General features: G+C 39.7%; 2 protein-coding genes across 2 annotated transcripts; both read right to left on the bottom strand.

Moving 5' to 3' along the window:
- Positions 1-267: 267 nt before the first annotated feature.
- LOC140935170 (2',3'-cyclic-nucleotide 3'-phosphodiesterase-like) lies at positions 268-6087 on the bottom strand. Its single transcript, XM_073384703.1, has 5 exons — positions 5945-6087; positions 4508-4820; positions 3683-4024; positions 2499-2806; positions 268-1806 (listed from the first exon to the last, which is right to left on the bottom strand). The coding sequence occupies exons 1-5, from the start codon at positions 6047-6049 to the stop codon at positions 1492-1494; spliced, it is 1383 nt and encodes a 460-aa protein (XP_073240804.1). The 5' UTR covers positions 6050-6087; the 3' UTR covers positions 268-1491.
- A 3616-nt stretch (positions 6088-9703) lies between these two features.
- Positions 9704-15075, bottom strand: LOC140934907 (uncharacterized). Its single transcript, XM_073384466.1, has 4 exons — positions 14557-15075; positions 13973-14162; positions 11570-11768; positions 9704-10658 (listed from the first exon to the last, which is right to left on the bottom strand). Exons 1-4 carry the CDS (start codon positions 14920-14922, stop codon positions 10619-10621), a joined length of 795 nt encoding a protein of 264 aa, XP_073240567.1. The 5' UTR covers positions 14923-15075; the 3' UTR covers positions 9704-10618.
- Positions 15076-16661: the final 1586 nt, after the last annotated feature.

Here is a 16661-nt window from a genome sequence, read left to right as displayed (position 1 = left end):
GCTATGATATTCTTAATATTTCAATATTTTTTGCATAAGAAAGACTTCGGTCAGACGCCCAACTTCTGTCTTTTTTTTACTAATACTGGGCAGCATCCAGATGTGTAAAACTGTCTTAATATAATCATAATCATCATAATGAAAATAATAATATAATCAGAAACGTAACCAAAACTAAATGTAAAAAGACAAACTTTAATAATAAAAATTCTTTACTGAACTCTTAATATTTCATTTAACTTTTCACACTTTTATATCAGGGTGGCAAAGTAGTTTTCCGTGACGCGTGATGGGACTCAAATTATAAGCGTGATGCGTGATCGGACCCAAATTAGCCGCGAGAGGTGTGATTGGGCATAGCAGCGTGATGCATGTTTTTTACTATTTTCATAACGCGTGACGCGTGAGTTTCCTTTGAAATTTCCGTGATGGTTAATTATATCATTTGAAACTAGAAGCAGAGACATTAATAATAGATAGTTATGACACCAACTTCTTGCCCTTTTTTCTCGTCTCTCGACCTCTGATTTCCTCAGAACAAAATGATACTTGTTAATGTAGTTAATATTTTATTTTATTTTTTCCGTGATGCGTGATAGGTACTCCTTCTTTGCCACCCTGTTATATTAGAGTGAAACTGAATGTTTTAAATAAGAAAGTAAGATGTGCAAGACCACGAGCCAGAACACAAAGTAGAAACTTTCTGTACCTAAATTAACTTTAGGTCTTTAATTTAGAACTAATACCATCACATTTCGGCACATATAAGCACATATCGACATTCTTGTCCGAGCAGTATGCAGGATGTTTGTCACATGAAGCTACAATTGTAGTTTAGTGAGTGGCCTTAGCTCCCACAAGTCTCCTGTAGCTTAGGTGGTACAGCATCTGGACTGGTAACGTTCGACTCCTACTGAGATTACTCGGATTTTTTTTCTTCCGAGCCACTTGGGTCACTGACTGGAAAATCATTTTTCTTATTTATTCACTAAGCTTCTCAATGCACCGTCAAATTGATATTATTGCGCATCGGCAAATATCGACATTCCAGTCCTAGCAGTATGTAGGAATTTGTCACTGAACCTAGGCTTTGTCCTAGTTTAGTGGCCTGAACTCCAACGAGTCTCCTGTAGCTTTGTGGTAGAACAAAAGGTACGGGTTCGACTCCTATTGAGAGTACTCTGATCTTTTTCTTTCGAGCCACCTGGGTCACTGACTGAAAACTCATCTTTCTTATTTATTCACTAGGCTTTTCAATTCACCGTCGAATTTCTGTTATTGAGTATGAGCAAATATATCGACATTCCAGTCCTAGCAGTATGCAGGATGTTTGTCACATGGCCTGAACTCCCACGAGTCTCCAGTAGCTCAGTGGTAGAGCATCTGTACTTGTAACTAGAAGGTTAAAGCTCTTAGACTAGAATAGCCTGCGAGCAAGCTCTCCGGGGCACTGCAGGCTAACGCTAAACGTTAAAGATATATGAAATGTTCTCAAGATCCATAAAACCCAGTAAAAAGTCCATCAACGTAGATGGGTTCATTCAAGTAGACACTCCATTGACCATCACCATAACTGCGCACAATCCCGTCTGTCACTTTGTACTCTTCATAACTGTGATTAGTTAATTCAAGTGTAATGAGGTCACGTAAGTCATAGCGTCCTTGAACTGGTGTAATGTCACTTCTGCAGGACAGCGTGACATGCGCAGTATCTCCATCACCAACTGTTGGCTTGATAACCAAATCTTTATACGAGGCAGGAATGAAGGAGGAATTTGTTGTTTGAAGTGCACAACTCGATGATTCCTGAAACAAAAAAAAGTAGTTGGATGAAGATTCCGCAAGCCGACTTACTGGCGGGGAAGCAGAAAGTGTTAGCAACTGGCAGATCAACCGCTTTAACGGAAATGATCTCCCGTCAGTATAAGGGGTTTATAAAGCTTCAGTAAAATGGGCAACAAAAAATGTGAAACTTGTGTTGCAACATTACTGCAAGGTGAGTTGAATAGCGAGCGACGTTTTACCATCCACGTTTGAACCTGTCTTGCAACAAATAAGGTTGCAAGGTTTTTTTTCGTGGGTGGTAAAACGTGCAACATGGTTATTCAACTCGTTTTGCAGTAAAGTCGCAAAACAAGTTGCACGTTTTATGTTGCCCGTTTTACTGTACCTTAAAACATACCGTCGCACAGGGTACTATGTTCTTTTCTTTTTTTTTTCATTTGGAAAGTGACTGGAGTTTTTTGTGTCTTGTGAAGCGTGAAGGGGGTTTCATTTACTCGTCATTTATGATTTCTAATGTCTTGAATTTCGCGTGTACTTGAAAAGAACGTGGCTTTGTAACTTGTAGTGCGAAAAATGGGCTTTTTTTTTCCAAGTGAATGAATTTTACAGAGTGTATACAGGGGTCCCTGTATCTCTTATTTCTTTATCGGCTACCAGCTGGGCTACTCTCAGGTAGACTGCTAGTCCCTAGAACCTGCTGAATAGTCACTTACATTAAGACTGAGTACTGTATTGCTGTCACCACTTCCTTGTCCTGTGGAATCCACTGAACTGAGCATGCCCCCCCAGAGGTTGAGTTGTTGTGAAGTAAGTTTAACTCTTGCAGTCAATGTTCTTGGTGTAATTGTCCAGGCAACTACTGACAGAGTAGCCACTGATCCAAGGGCATCTTCAACCATACAGACATACTCACGAGCTCTTTGGGTTTGCCCTCTCTTGTAAAAGAATGTAGTTATGTGGAGATGGCTACGCGGATGTTCTAGGCAAGGCAACGATGGCAAGTTTGTTTCCGAGGAGCAGCCTACAAAAAATATTACACATCAGCCAAACTTAAGACACCCCAAGCCACTGCACTACTCCAATTAAAAGGCTGCCAACATAGAGCTACCATCCAGCATCTGGTCCAAGAACAATGTTCCAAGACTAACACACTATTTCAAGAGGCTAATGCTTCTAAGGGTGCACTGACAATTGGTATTTAATCACAGAATAAGGAAAATGGAATTTACTCTTGGAATAATTTCCTCTAGAAAAATTTCCAATTACATTAAAAAAATGCTATAATATACATAGACTATTAAGATTAAACTTGTTAATAGCAAATTTTCTGTGTATCAGCAATTTTATCTTGGAATAGGCCACACCCTTTCTGACATTCATAGAATAAACGTAACTGTCTCTCAATGTCTGAGCACTTAGCACTCAGGCATAAAATAAAATTTGAATCTAACAAGATTGCAATGTTCCTACCTAGAGGGAATAATAAGACAGAGAGGAAAATGCCCACTCTAGCCTTAAGATATGTGAATTTCACCAAAGTTACTTTTAGACCAAATAAACCCTTGAAATAAAGCAGAAGTTGATTTTCTGGTAAGGTCCGCAAACTTTTGTTCAGTGTTGTCAAGAGAGAATACAACAGTCGCCATAACAATATTCTGCATTTTTTGCTTTGAGGCAGTCACCCATCCATGGACTTGATGATGTTTCAAACAATCAATAATAATGTACACATCTCTCAGGAATTAGACTTCCATTCAATTACAACCTCTAAAAATAACTTAAAGGAAATTCACACATCCCGGCCAATGCCCTAAGATTACCTCTCTATCTCATTATGTTCTATAATTGATCCTACATAATAATAACAATAACCACCGGAACTATATTATTTATTTACTTGTAGGTTCATCTTGTTCCTGTGAACTGTCTCTTACAAAGCTATTTTGAAATGATGGGATATTTTCGCAACAGTCTCTCAAGACTTTTAACATCCTGTCTTTCAGAGTCTTGAAACTATCCCCTGAAAGAAACCACCCATAATATAGAGCAAATACTTTATCAAACTCAGATAAAAGCTCTCTCAGTCTCTCCTCTGTAACATTGTGCTGATTCCGTCGGGTCAACTCAGATATGCTAAGTTTCCAACTTGTCTTAGGTTCAACTATAACCACACGGTAGCCAGTATCATGTGCAATGGAAACATATTGGAACAGCAAAAATTTCTTGATGTTGGTGTTATCTGTTGGAGAACATTTAAAAAAATTAATAAACAATTTTGGCAAGATCAAATAAATGCCCAGCCTGGTCAAATTAGCAATTCTAATGAGTGCACCAGCGTCTTTCAAAATTCCCACCGGGATGCACCATTCCCTTTGAACTCTCCACGGAATTTCCAGGTTTTCCATACAATTGGTAAACGCTTTAGGACTGGACATAATTTATCAGTGCGTATAGCTCATGAATGTATTTATACAATGGAGCAATATGTAAAAGGTTTCAAAGGTTTCACGCCAGTGGAGATGTGCGGCCTGTCACCTCTTGCAAGTTTTTACTTTAAACACTATAAGAAAAGGTAAATGTAATACAATGGTAAACCTTATTTTGGTGAGTAAATAAGAAAATCACAGGATAATGGAAGACTGGAAGTGCAGTTATTAACAACACAACAAGATTTACAGATATAATAATTTATTATCATTTTGAGTTGAGTATTATCTCTTACCAATAATAACAACTGGTGTTGCATTTAGACAGGCCTGGTTTGCTTTGTCTTGGCATATCATGTGTGTCATCTCATATTCCTCAGCTTTCCAAACATAATCTCCTTGATCAGTCACTCTGAAATCATCGGCTGAACATTTCACAGCCTTATCACCATACACTTGTTTAATCTGATGGGCAACTACTGATTTTCCACTACCAGGTAATCCTCGCATTATAAACATAACTTTGGACTTCATCACAAATTCAATGCAGTGAGCATCTGTCAAAAATGGGAAGTTCAGGGCAACCAAACTTTCCTTGTTGTCTTTACTCTAAAAAAATCAGTTTTTGACAAATTTTTAGTGCCGTTAATAATAAGTTATACGGCAGGTTAAGGATAGGTAACGTGTACAAACATATGTACAAACATAGCAGTCCTCTGGGGTTCTTATTAGGCTGGTTTGATAGAAAAACAATGCAACATCAAATTACAAAATGAAGGCACACACAAAGGGCTGAGCACAACTTCAGTAGTTAAAAAATAACTTTGCTGCCACTCTGCTATTGGTCAAGTCAGATTTTACATCTGTACATGCTAACGTTACTGTCAACTTTGCTAAATCGCCTAATTCCTCTAAGAACAGTGCTGTAAGACTCAAAAAACCATACCCAGTGTTTAACAACACACCCCTACATGTAAGTTCAGAATAAAAGGGAGTATATCCCACTGCCCCCCCTTAAGTACGGCTCAATCGGCTTTAAAAGGTGTGTGCTGGCGGAAGTAAGGCTTTAAATGAAATATCATCAACACTTTAGTCATGCATTCCCATGTGGCGTAGTGGTAACGAATTGGCCTGGCAAACAGGATGTCCTAAGTTCGATCCTGGAAACGGCTTATTTTTCTTTTTCTTTTTTTTTGGTTTCTTTCTTAATCTTTCCTTTTCTTTAAATTATTGTAGTTTTGTTTTGTTTCTTATTTTCTTTTCCCTGTAATACCTTCCTTCCCTTTCTGAACCTACTTCTTGCCATAATTTCCCTTTCAAGTGCTGCGAGACGTCCTGCGATTGAAGTACTTCTAGTTTACGATAAATTCTTTTAGCAACTGACGGTGCCAACAATCTGTAAAGCCTACATGAAACTCAATGCTATTGATTACAAGTAAACCCGGAAGTGAAAAATGAAATAAACTGGGGCACAGCTGGGTAACAGGCAATTTGTTTTACACAGTTCAGTACTAGAAAGAATCATTCAATGGCTACATATTTGGTAAAAAATCATTTTGAAAGTAAGTTTACTGTAACTATGCAGATTAAGCGGTACACCGGTAAGAATCACTCATTTCTTCAAGTGATATCTATTAAAAGCTAAAGATCAGTTTCACTTTGACCTCATCTTGTTCATTATGAACAAATGGGCACCATGTAATTTCTATCTACTACAAGTCATAGCCAAGTACCTTCTTTCGGCGGGACTGTTCTGTTGCAAGCACATAGAGTGCTATAGATGCAAAACAAACAGCAAGGCTCAATCCCAGATAAACTGCAAAGCGCCGAGTATTCATTGTTGACGATGCCAACTTTTTCGCCGTTTGCCGCTCGCGCTCACTCAACCTCGTACCCAGACCTCAGTTGGCCTAACTTTGTCACGCACAGTCCGAGCGTTGCGTGACAGAGGGAAGCAAAACTAAAAAGCAATCGGGATGAGGCTTTTGTACATTATGCTAGCATTTTTTCGAGCATTTTAGTGAGGCAAAAGCATTGAGCATTATTCGAGCATTTTAGTGGCATTTTCCCCGGAAAATTAATTTTTCCGAGAAACTAAAATAGAAATTAACTTTTTTCAGGAACCCATGCCCCATGAGCTCCTGCTTTTTTAAACAAAATGAAGACTAGAATTCAAAATTCACAAAAAACCTAATACAGCTGGTTTTTTTAGCTGTATTTATTACCTTGTACACGTTGTCGTTGTTACTTGCAACACTTGCACGTTTTTGTAAGAGTAAACTTTGAAATTAATTTTAAAAAACCGTTTGTATAATGAGCATTATCCGAGCATTTTAGTGACTTTTTTGGGGAGACCGAGCATTTTAGTGGGAAAAATGGAACATTGAGGTGGAGCATTTTAATAGGGAAGCAAAAGTATAATGTACAAAAGCCTAATGATAACCTAAGATCAGGCCCAATTTGAGCGGTTCTCATACATTCTCTCTAACGGCTACAGCTGAAATTTTCGTTTCGCCTTGCCCGCCGGAATGTAATTTTCTAGGCGAAACGAAAATAGAGCCACATCTCAGGTTATCGGCATGAAGGATAAAAATACAAGAGAAATCAATAGCTAAAGCGTTCTATTGAAAAAATGCTGGTCTCAACGAGCGACGCAAGGGTCCGCGTAAGCACAAGCTCAAGAGCCTTGCAGTAACAGAGCTTAAGTACGCACATACATAAGCACACGCATGCGTATTAGAAGTCAAGGAACAATTTCAAATGCCCTGTGTTCTGCCTTGTGCGCATACTTGTCTTTACTTCAGATGCACCTTGACCTTAATAAAAATGTTTGCGCTACTGCTTGTGCCACTAGCAGTGCCGTCACCTCTCCTGGATAATCCGGGAGACTCCAGTTTTTGGACCGTTTCTCCCGCAGTCTCCAGATTAGAGTATGGAATCCCCGGATAATCGCCAAGATTGCCATTTCTTCAGTAGACTCGACTCAGTTCTGACAATACAATTTCAAATATTTCACGTTGTTTAAGGTATTTTCAAAAACTTTGGTCAGTGCCATCGTAATATAAGCAATAATGTGATTGGTAGGAAGTACACCAATCAGGTCAAATGTTACAATGCCAGAAACGTCTTTTTTGCGCGTTTTGTGTCATCGAAAATTCGTGACAATAGGGCCGTTAATACGAGAGAAAAAAAGTCGCGGCTTACATAGGACGCGAAAGGAACCATTTATAAGAGTACGGCGCGAACTGCGGGTATAAATGGTTCAAGGCTTACTTCGCAGCCAGCTGCAGACCGGTCCAAGGATGACGTAGTTTGTTTTGGTACCTGGCATAATTTGCGAAAACGAAACGATTGGCCTTGGACTGGAAAATCGCCAAATTTTACATAATCTTTCTCGTTTCAAATTAACATTTCGATCAAGATTAGCGTTGGGTTCAACCTCGTCCCCAGGACGCTTTTCCCTGTAAGCCAGGGAAAAGTGCCCTGAGGACGAGGTTGCGTTGGGTTGTTGCGAAACTTGGGTGGAAAAAGTTAGTCAGCGATCAATCGAGTGGTTCGAAAGAGATGTTCCAGGGATGCATATGGATCAGGTCGGGTTTAAACAAAAATTTCGGCCCCCTTGTGTACCAGGTCAATAGGGAGCTTTAGCATCGACGACGGCAACGGCAGCGAAAACGTCAGTTTTAAAATGAATTCCCGTTTTTTCAATCTTTGACGCGTTTATTCCAATTTGCTGAAAATTGCAAGTGTAGGCGAATTTCCCTGGATTTGATTTCTTGAGGACCGCACTCAAGTTAGAGAGAGAAAAAGAGATTCGTCGTCGCTTTTTTACGTCCTCCATAAAACTTGCAATTAGGCATTTTCACGTCGTAGTCGTGCAAGGACGGTGAAGAAATGTACAAAAAAGCGTGATGCAAGAGCAAAGTTGTTGTTTTGCGTAATAAATCCATTGCTTTTTTGACGTCCTGGTTGCCGTCGCCGTCGTCGTTGCTAAAGCTCCCTATTTTCCCGCCACTATAGCGCGCGTCTCTCAGGCGCGAAGGTCTGGGATATAATTGAAAACAGAGCATCAGCATGAGTAGCAATCGTTCACAGCTTCAGCTTTACTACAAGCTACTACAGCTTGGCTACAGCAAGCCGCGGACAACGTTTGAGTGCATTTATACGAATACTTTCATGTCCAAGGTAAGCCGCGGCTTGGATAAGCCCAGCGCAAAACTCCTCGATAAGCCTCTGGCTTGAGCTGCATGGCCGTGGGTTGTATTAACCGTGAACGGAGATTTTGTACCATTTATACGGATGTTCGTGTCTTAAGTAAGCTGCAGCCAAAGTAAGACGTTGCTTATTTTCTCCTCGGCTTTATATAAAAGGCCCTAAACTAAGTCAACGAGTATTTTTTGCTCAAATGACGTCATGTCCCGTGTGTTATGAGGTCATCTATCGTCCTCAATAGGGAGCTTAAGCGATGACAACGGCAACGGGAGCGAAAACGTCACCCAAAAAATGAATTCGCGCTGTTTTAAATTTCATCGCATTTCATTTGTCAAATGTTGGCGTAATTCTCAGGAGTCGGAATTCTAAAGCGACTGTTTCTAACTTCACTAAAAGAAAAAAGAAAATCCTTGTCTTGCGTTCAAGTCCTCCAAATTTAGTCCTCCATAAATCCAACTTCGCTCCCAGGGTTCTCTCCTACCCGCCCCACGGAGCGAACCCTGGGAATGAGGTTGCCATAAATCGTGAAAGTAGGCATTTTCACGTCGTAGTCGTGTATTTGCTTTTTGCCATTTCCGTTGCCGTCATCTTCGTTGCTTAAAAACTCTCTTTGAGGAACTGGAAAAAATCCTTGTTCGGACTGCTAAAATTAGTTTTGGTTTAGACTGGTACACGTCGAGCGACAAGAAGCTAGATCATGCGAACTGGTTTTATCAAATAATCTTTGTATGATCTAGAATTATTCTTATTAGCCCATAAATGTTTTTGCCAAATTTCCCTCGAAACTATCCAGAAATTTTTTTAAAAAGTGCGACCGCAGTTATTTACGAAGAAAGCTTACGTTTGAAATACCTTTTCCCAAGACAGAGCTACTTCGCAAGTCCATCTACTACAAAGCACCAACCTTAGGGCCGTTTAGGTTTATACGAGAGAAAATAAGCCGCGGCTTAAATAAAATGCAACTGCAACTCTCTAGAGCGTCGATACACAAGGAAAATATCAAAATACTTCATTTTGACACTTTTCAAAGGACATTAATTGAAACGTCAGTTTCTAAGTAACCATTTCTAGGCTTTGAATTTTATTGTAAACTAAGCGTTTTTGATTGCTTTAACGATTTTGATAATATTTTTAGTTTTAACACGACCACATCAGCTCTGCTGTACTTTTTAATCGTGTAGAAATTAATTCTATTATTATTATTATTATTATTATTATTATTATTATTATTATTAAGCTCCCTAATATTTGAACACGTGGGGGGTTGAGAGCCCTGCGTTAGTAGCTGTTAAGGAAATTAATAGTCACGGAAGTTAGAATGGGTTTCGGAGAGGGAATTGTCCTGGTAGCGAAGCGCATTGACCATTGAATTTACCCGTGCTTCTTCAGTGTCTTTATTTTTCTATAAGATCACTAGAGATTTGTTCAATATTTCTTTATAAGATCGCTGTACGTTGGTTTAATATTCATTACTGCACGTGTGTCAAGATATGACCATCACTTGTTGATTTGATGCTTATGGCGTGTTTCCACCGGTTTTGTAGCCTGTGTGGTGCTGTGTTCCAGGCGTTGTTCAGACAGTGGAGTGCGGCGGGCGTGGTCACACCAAAGGGCAAAAAAAAACTCTTTACGCCGTCCCCACCATCTGAATGTCTGGAACAGGCAACCAGTTTTGTCTGATGAGCGTATTGTTACAATACCAACCGTGGAAACGGAAAAAAACTGTTATTCGGCTAGTTGCGGCAAGCTGCTGGTATAAAGACCTCTGGCCGTTCCTTTAATTTACAAAGTCCAGCTAAATTAAACTAGCTCTATTGACCCTAAAATGCTGTTCCCAACACTGTCAACGCATGATGCAGACTTTCTTTAGTCCTGTAGTCCAATTGTTGTCAAGCATTATTGCCGTTTGATTTGACTCATGCCGTTAAGAGCATACCGTTTCGTTTAGTGTTCATATTGTAAACTGGTATTGAAGCAGGTATGTCACTATGTACTTAGTTTTTATTTACTATAACAAGTTTGACAACTCAATCTGAATGCAATGAGCATGAGAGCTTTATATATGCCTACAATTAAGGCTGACATTTTTCCTTCTAGAAACTCGTCGGGAAGCCGTATAATGTGAAGTTATTAGAAGAGGAACTTGTAAATCATTTGAAGACCTGTAGCTTGATGATTGATTGCTCTTGTCTATTTCACTCCGGTTTGATACAAACCTCATGGCTGCCAAAAATGCTGGTGAAAAAGAATGTAAATCACAGAAATGAATTCTTTTAAAAGCACACTGACTTAGTCGAGGGAAAGGAATCTTGAGACCCTTTTTTTCAAAGATCGTTTCTTGGTTCAAATCGAGGGGCCTTGAGGTAGACTTTTTCTCTTTACGGACGCATTGGATACTGACTTGAGGTTTTTTGTGGTTATTAAAATAAGCTCTAAAAAAGCTGAGTGTGACCGATACCTGCCTCATGAGTACTAGTGTCCGGCACTGAAGAGGGAGTTGGAAGGTTTTTGAATAGAGCCGGCCTCTTTCACACTCGAAAACCTTATGGTACGTGTACTTTGTCTGGTGCTTCACACTCACACAAATTTCCAAAAATAAACTTATCAAAAATTAATTGCCATATGCTTTTAAAGCCTAAAAAAACTATCAATCTACCAATCTATCTATCTAGCCTAATCTGCTATAGCCAGGTAAGAACTGTCTTTTTATTATCAGTGTAACGTTTTATGTATAAATTTGAAACATCGATGGTACCTCGTTGGTAAAAACCCGCGAGTTTTCCTGCATTTTCCCAAGTAATAGCCCGCACATGTTCTTACATAAATGGTAAGTACCACAAATTTAATTAAGCTATTTAGGTCCTTAAATAGGTTCTTATGCTCTGAAGAAAAAATACATTGTTTCTAAGGGTATTTAGTGGTATTCAGCTTATTCTCGGCAAAGGGGATTCTAAATGTTGACTTATCTTATTTGACCAAGTGTACAGAATTTTTTTATAGATTTTAGAAAACAAGAACCTGTTTCAAAAAGCTAAACAGGTTCTTTTGTAGAGGGGGCGTAAATAGCAAATTTTAGCCTAATAGGTTCTTAAAAACCCGCCAGGTTCTTACTTGGGGGTTTTTACATACTGTTTTGAATTACCGACCCTTTCTGGACGCATTCGAGGCCAGGCTTACACGGTCCGCAGTCTGGCTTGTCTCCGACCCAGATCTTTCGATACAAAATGGCGGCACATTGATGATATTCACCCAGTGTTGGCTTACATATTGGAAGATGAGAGTTTATGGTTGGCTCCAGCACACAACAAGCATCATTACAATCGCTATCCTTTTCGCAGAATGTGCCTGAAATAAGCAGTTTCAAAACACAATAAATATTTAAACGTACGCACAAACGCAAATTAAAGTTTCGTTTGTAACTCATTGTCAATCGTAGACTACCACCTTAGCAGGAAGCGAAAAAACAAGAGAGAGAGAAGGAGAGAGAGAGAGAGAGAGAGAGAGAGAGAGAGAGAGAGAGAGAGAGAGAGAGAGAGAGAGAGAGAGAGAGAGAGAGAGAGAGAGAGAGAGAGAGAGAGAGAGAGAGAGAGAGAGAAGAAGAACAACAAGAACAATAACAAGAAGAAGAAACAAAGAAAAATACTGAATAACCACAAGACCCGACCAGCTCTTTATGATTCTTGGAGCCTATTAAAGTGAGAAGTCCGGTCCGTCTTGAGGTGAATAGCCTGAATTTAATGTTAGTTGACTGTAGACAATTATTCAGTGTTTTCCTTAACATCTTTTGATTGCATTAATTTAAACTTGGACGAAGGAGATCAGACATCCGATCGCTGGACCCTTAATCGGCTGGCGATATTAATGGCTGAAAAACGATCAGCGGCAGCTTATAATAAAACCTGGTTCCGTTACACGAGAACCAGGAGAATTGAGAGTCAGTCAGCTGAAACATGTTGGCTTGTTGGGTAAAAAATGAGTGCTTTATGCAGCTAGTGGAATTGTCAAAGTTTAATTATATTAGGCACTCTTTAATTGCTTCGAACGAACAGATGAGAAAAAGACTGACGCTTAAAAGTTGTAGACTCCCGTTTTGAAAGTCCTGTCATGTTCGACGAGAATTGATAACCGCAATCTGTCCTTTTTTTCTTTCAGTTAAGTCCAATACTTTTAATTCTTTGTTGCTGAGTGAGTAGAGAGATTTAGAATCACTCCACTGATGTTAACGACATCGGCAAACGTCAGATTCAAATAACTAGTCTCGCTTGCGTAAGCAACTCGTTTTTCGCCCAGGGGGGGGGGGGGAGGGGGGGTTACTTCCCTTATATAGGCTATATAGGTATGTGCGTCGCCAAAGGGTATGGCTTTTTTATCCGTTTTGGTCTGAAATAGGGTATGGTTTGTGCACTCTAGTCTTGAATTGAATATGTTTTTTAGATGAAGCTTCTTCTTCATCATTTGGCGATAAGACCATTTCCCTTTTGATGTTTACGCCAACCGTGTACCTGCCGTAACAGCTTGTCACGCGCTTCGGTCACGAGCCGGGCTCCAGGGCTTCAGGTCTGAAATAGGGTAGGCAAAATCACCGATTTTGGTCTGAAATTAGGGTAAGGGTTTCAGGAAGCATGCCGTTCATCCCCACCCAATTTTTCTGGAAGTATCTAGCTGGGGTTTTTCGTCGTATTTTGATATACAAATGGGGGGTCATTGTACCAGGCGTTCCTTGCGGAGAGCGTCGAAAGTGGGACTAGGAATCGTTGCGTGATCGCATGTTTTGCGAAGAAAGCTTAGAAAAGATTAAATTTAGAGCTTTTCCGAAACGTGTCGGTCCACAAATTCTATCGCTTGAAAGCTTAGAAAAGATTAAATTTAGAGCTTTTCCGAAACGTGTCGGTCCACAAATTCTATCGCTTGAAAGCGTTGATTACTTTGGAACAAGTGAACACTACTGAGTGGTCGGAAAAAAAAAATAAGAATCTTAATTAGCAAAACTGCGATGGTCGGGTGTTGTAAACTTTCATTGTATGCAAATGGTTTTTGTGATGAGCATGCGATTTATTGTACGTCCATGTAAATCACTTTTTGATCTCTGGCAATGATGTAATTTCTCTGGAATCGAGGCCCTTGAATTTTCGTGTATTTAAAAACGCGTACAGCCTGCGACGGTAGACGTATTTCCGATCGTCGCTAACACGCGTACTAAATCAATTCAGAAACAAGTAAAAAGTATCGACGTCGATAAAGTAGGAAGTAAAAAACCTTTAGCGAGTTAATCATGTTTTGCGTAGAATTAATCGCCTCCTCATTTCTCGATGTAATCTCCAAGCAAGCAAGACTGACGCCGCCTGTAAGCGCGTTCTTGTTATAAATAATTTCTAATGCAACTGACAAGAAACTACTAGTTTTTCTATATGAACAGAAAAGGGAAAACCTTGGTCAGGTGATCAGTACTAGCTGTAATCGTTTGCCGGTCCAGTCATGACAGTCATCGTTGACAAACGTATGTAACTCTAATTCCCCTTTTAAGGCTTTAAGCTAAATATTTACGCTACCTGGATCTCCTTTGGACTTTTTCTCGCACCTCCCAAAAGTGCAGACCATTCCTTCACAGCACTGCTCATTAGCGTTGCAGGCCACGTTGAGTTTGTGACATTTCTCGCAGTACAGTACATTACAGTACATTCCTTCTTTACAGGGCTTCTTTTCGGAACACTCAGCTTGGTAATACCCTGGGGCTATCATCTGCAGATACATGCACACAGTTCAGCGGTCTAGGTCTAAAAATAAAACGTCTGAGCCTAACTTCACGGGTAAAGAGACCCACATATTTATAAGGTTAGAGCTTATCCAGGTCTCAGTGACATGAAGCACTGAAGAGTGTTGTTGATTCGCCTCATTTTACCTGATTTTACCGAGTTTTGGGTTTGGAATCCAGGACATATCGATAATTTTGCTTGTAAAAGAAAAGAGGTCTCTGAAAGCAGGGTATTTAAACACACACCCTGCAATCAACAAAGCCACGCTCCCCTTTCCTATAGCAATAGAATAGATACTTCTCTTACTCTTGCATTCAGGTTATACCACCGTTCAAAGCAGCCCCATCTCTATGATGTGAAACAAGTACAATCAAACTTACCTGTCTCCTTTGAAGTTGTTCTTTTAACTTTCTGGTTTGAAATGCTGAACGTAGTACAGTATCCTCCAGGGTATCCTCTGCTCTCTTGTTAGCTCTTAAAGCTGCGGAAATGCTGGTAAAATTAGAACGTTTTCCTACATTCACCAGCTTGACAACATGTCGGCTTTTCCAATGACTGTAGTTGCGTCTTCCGCCGTTATTTACTTTCAATGGGTTATTCGATTTTCCCATTGTTGTGTTTTTAACTGAAATCGCCAAACTTGAAAAAGTAGTGTTGCTTAACCCAATTACAGAGTGAAGATAAAATAAACATCTAAATAATAACAAAAGAATTGCCCGTTTTCTCGACATGGTGTAAAACCGCATTGGTCAGGTACATAACAAAACAGAAGTCATCTTTTTCAAGCGAGTCTCGAACACATTGAGGCAACGCCGAAAGCTAATATCTCACCATCGACTAAAATGTTAAACTGCTTTGATTTAAATGCATCGGCTACAGGCCAAATATTCACGCGTCGAGTGCTTTGCCTACTTTTAATAATTTATTGTCTATTTGAGTCCCTCATGGTAACATTGATTTCTTGTCACATGTTAATTTAAGGCCACCAGCTGCCAGTTTTTAAATGAAGTTTTCATCGCCCTTGTAAAGACGCCTCGATCAGCTGACGCTTCTCATTTTATAAGAACAGGTGTTGTTGGCTGTTCTAATTAAGATATTTAAGGTCTTTATACTGAGCTAAGCCTTTTTAAGACGCGAAGACATTTTATGTCATTTATGGTGGAAAACTGAATCTTATTCCCCTCCCCCGTCTAAATTCCTAGCCTGTTCAAGGCTTTCAGATAGTTGGAAGCGGCGCTAGGTAAAAAGGCGAGCCAAAAAAAATGAAAAACACTTTGATTTCTTTACTTTCCGCCGCTACCAACTATCTGTACGCATGCTACAGGCTTTAAATGATGACACCATCCGCGGTTTTTCTCCACCTCTTGACGGATACCATACTAACGTGGTCAGCGGCTGCGACTGAGTATCTACTGACTACGACCTAAACTACTTTATGCAGGCCATGTTCGGATTATGGGACAGGGACTGTTTCAAGGCTGATTTCCAAATAATCACTTGTTAATTTAGGGCCAATCGTAACGACCGTAGAGGTCTGAAAACAACGTACAATCGAGCGATCGTTGTGACAAACTAGAAGAGAAAGACTTCAGTACGTTTTGTCTGGCTGATCTGCTATCGTTGTGATCATGTGAAAAACGTTTTGCCATCAGTTTTGATCAACTTTCGGCTAACTGCAGTTCAACGACGCGACACAACAAGAAAAAAACACACACAAATATAATGTAGTAAATGACTTGCATGTTGTTGATTTCATTCACTTATCATAAATCGGTTAAAAGGCATAATTTAAAATGGCGTCGAGAATTGGCAGATACCTATAGAGAGGCTCATGTTTGCTCACTTCTTTCCCTTTTGCTCGCGCATTTTTCACATTTGCTTAAACAGACGCTTTTCGAGTTCTTCAGAAAAAAAGCCTATGAATGGAAAAGCGCGGACTTGCAGGTTGCTTTTTAGTTGACGACACCTTATTGGTCAGTTATATGTTTTCATGTAATTAAAGACTTCGCGGGTTAATTTTACAATAAATGAGGGGTAAATGTTTCAGCGATGATTGTTAATTATGTGCCTTATTAAGGGGTGAACATATAAGACCTTGAGTAAGACAAGGAATTGTTTGTAGCGTTTAATCTTTGCCAGTGATACCTTCATCGCAGTGTACGTTACATTTACTTACCTGCGTTTGCTTCCAAGATAAAACAAATGGCTGAACAGCTTAGCCCGTGAAAATGGAGGTTAGAGTTGTTATTGCTTTTTTTGCTTTGTTATTAATTTTTTCTCAGCGATGCGTCAGGGAGGCCGCGCGCAACTCGGCATAACTCTCTTTTATCTATTTTTAGACGATCTTGTTGAGCCGCAAATCGTTTCTCTCTGAGAATGTTGCATTGTTTTTAATACCTTAAAGGTTTTGCAGAAAAAAATATATTTGCATGAGGAGCATGACAGCTCTCAAATTCGTTTGTAAACAAGCTCTAAAATCGATCAT

Source organism: Porites lutea, chromosome 4 (genome assembly GCF_958299795.1).
Source record: "Porites lutea chromosome 4, jaPorLute2.1, whole genome shotgun sequence".
NCBI lineage: Eukaryota > Metazoa > Cnidaria > Anthozoa > Scleractinia > Poritidae > Porites > Porites lutea.
This window is presented reverse-complemented; position numbering and strand designations above follow the sequence as displayed.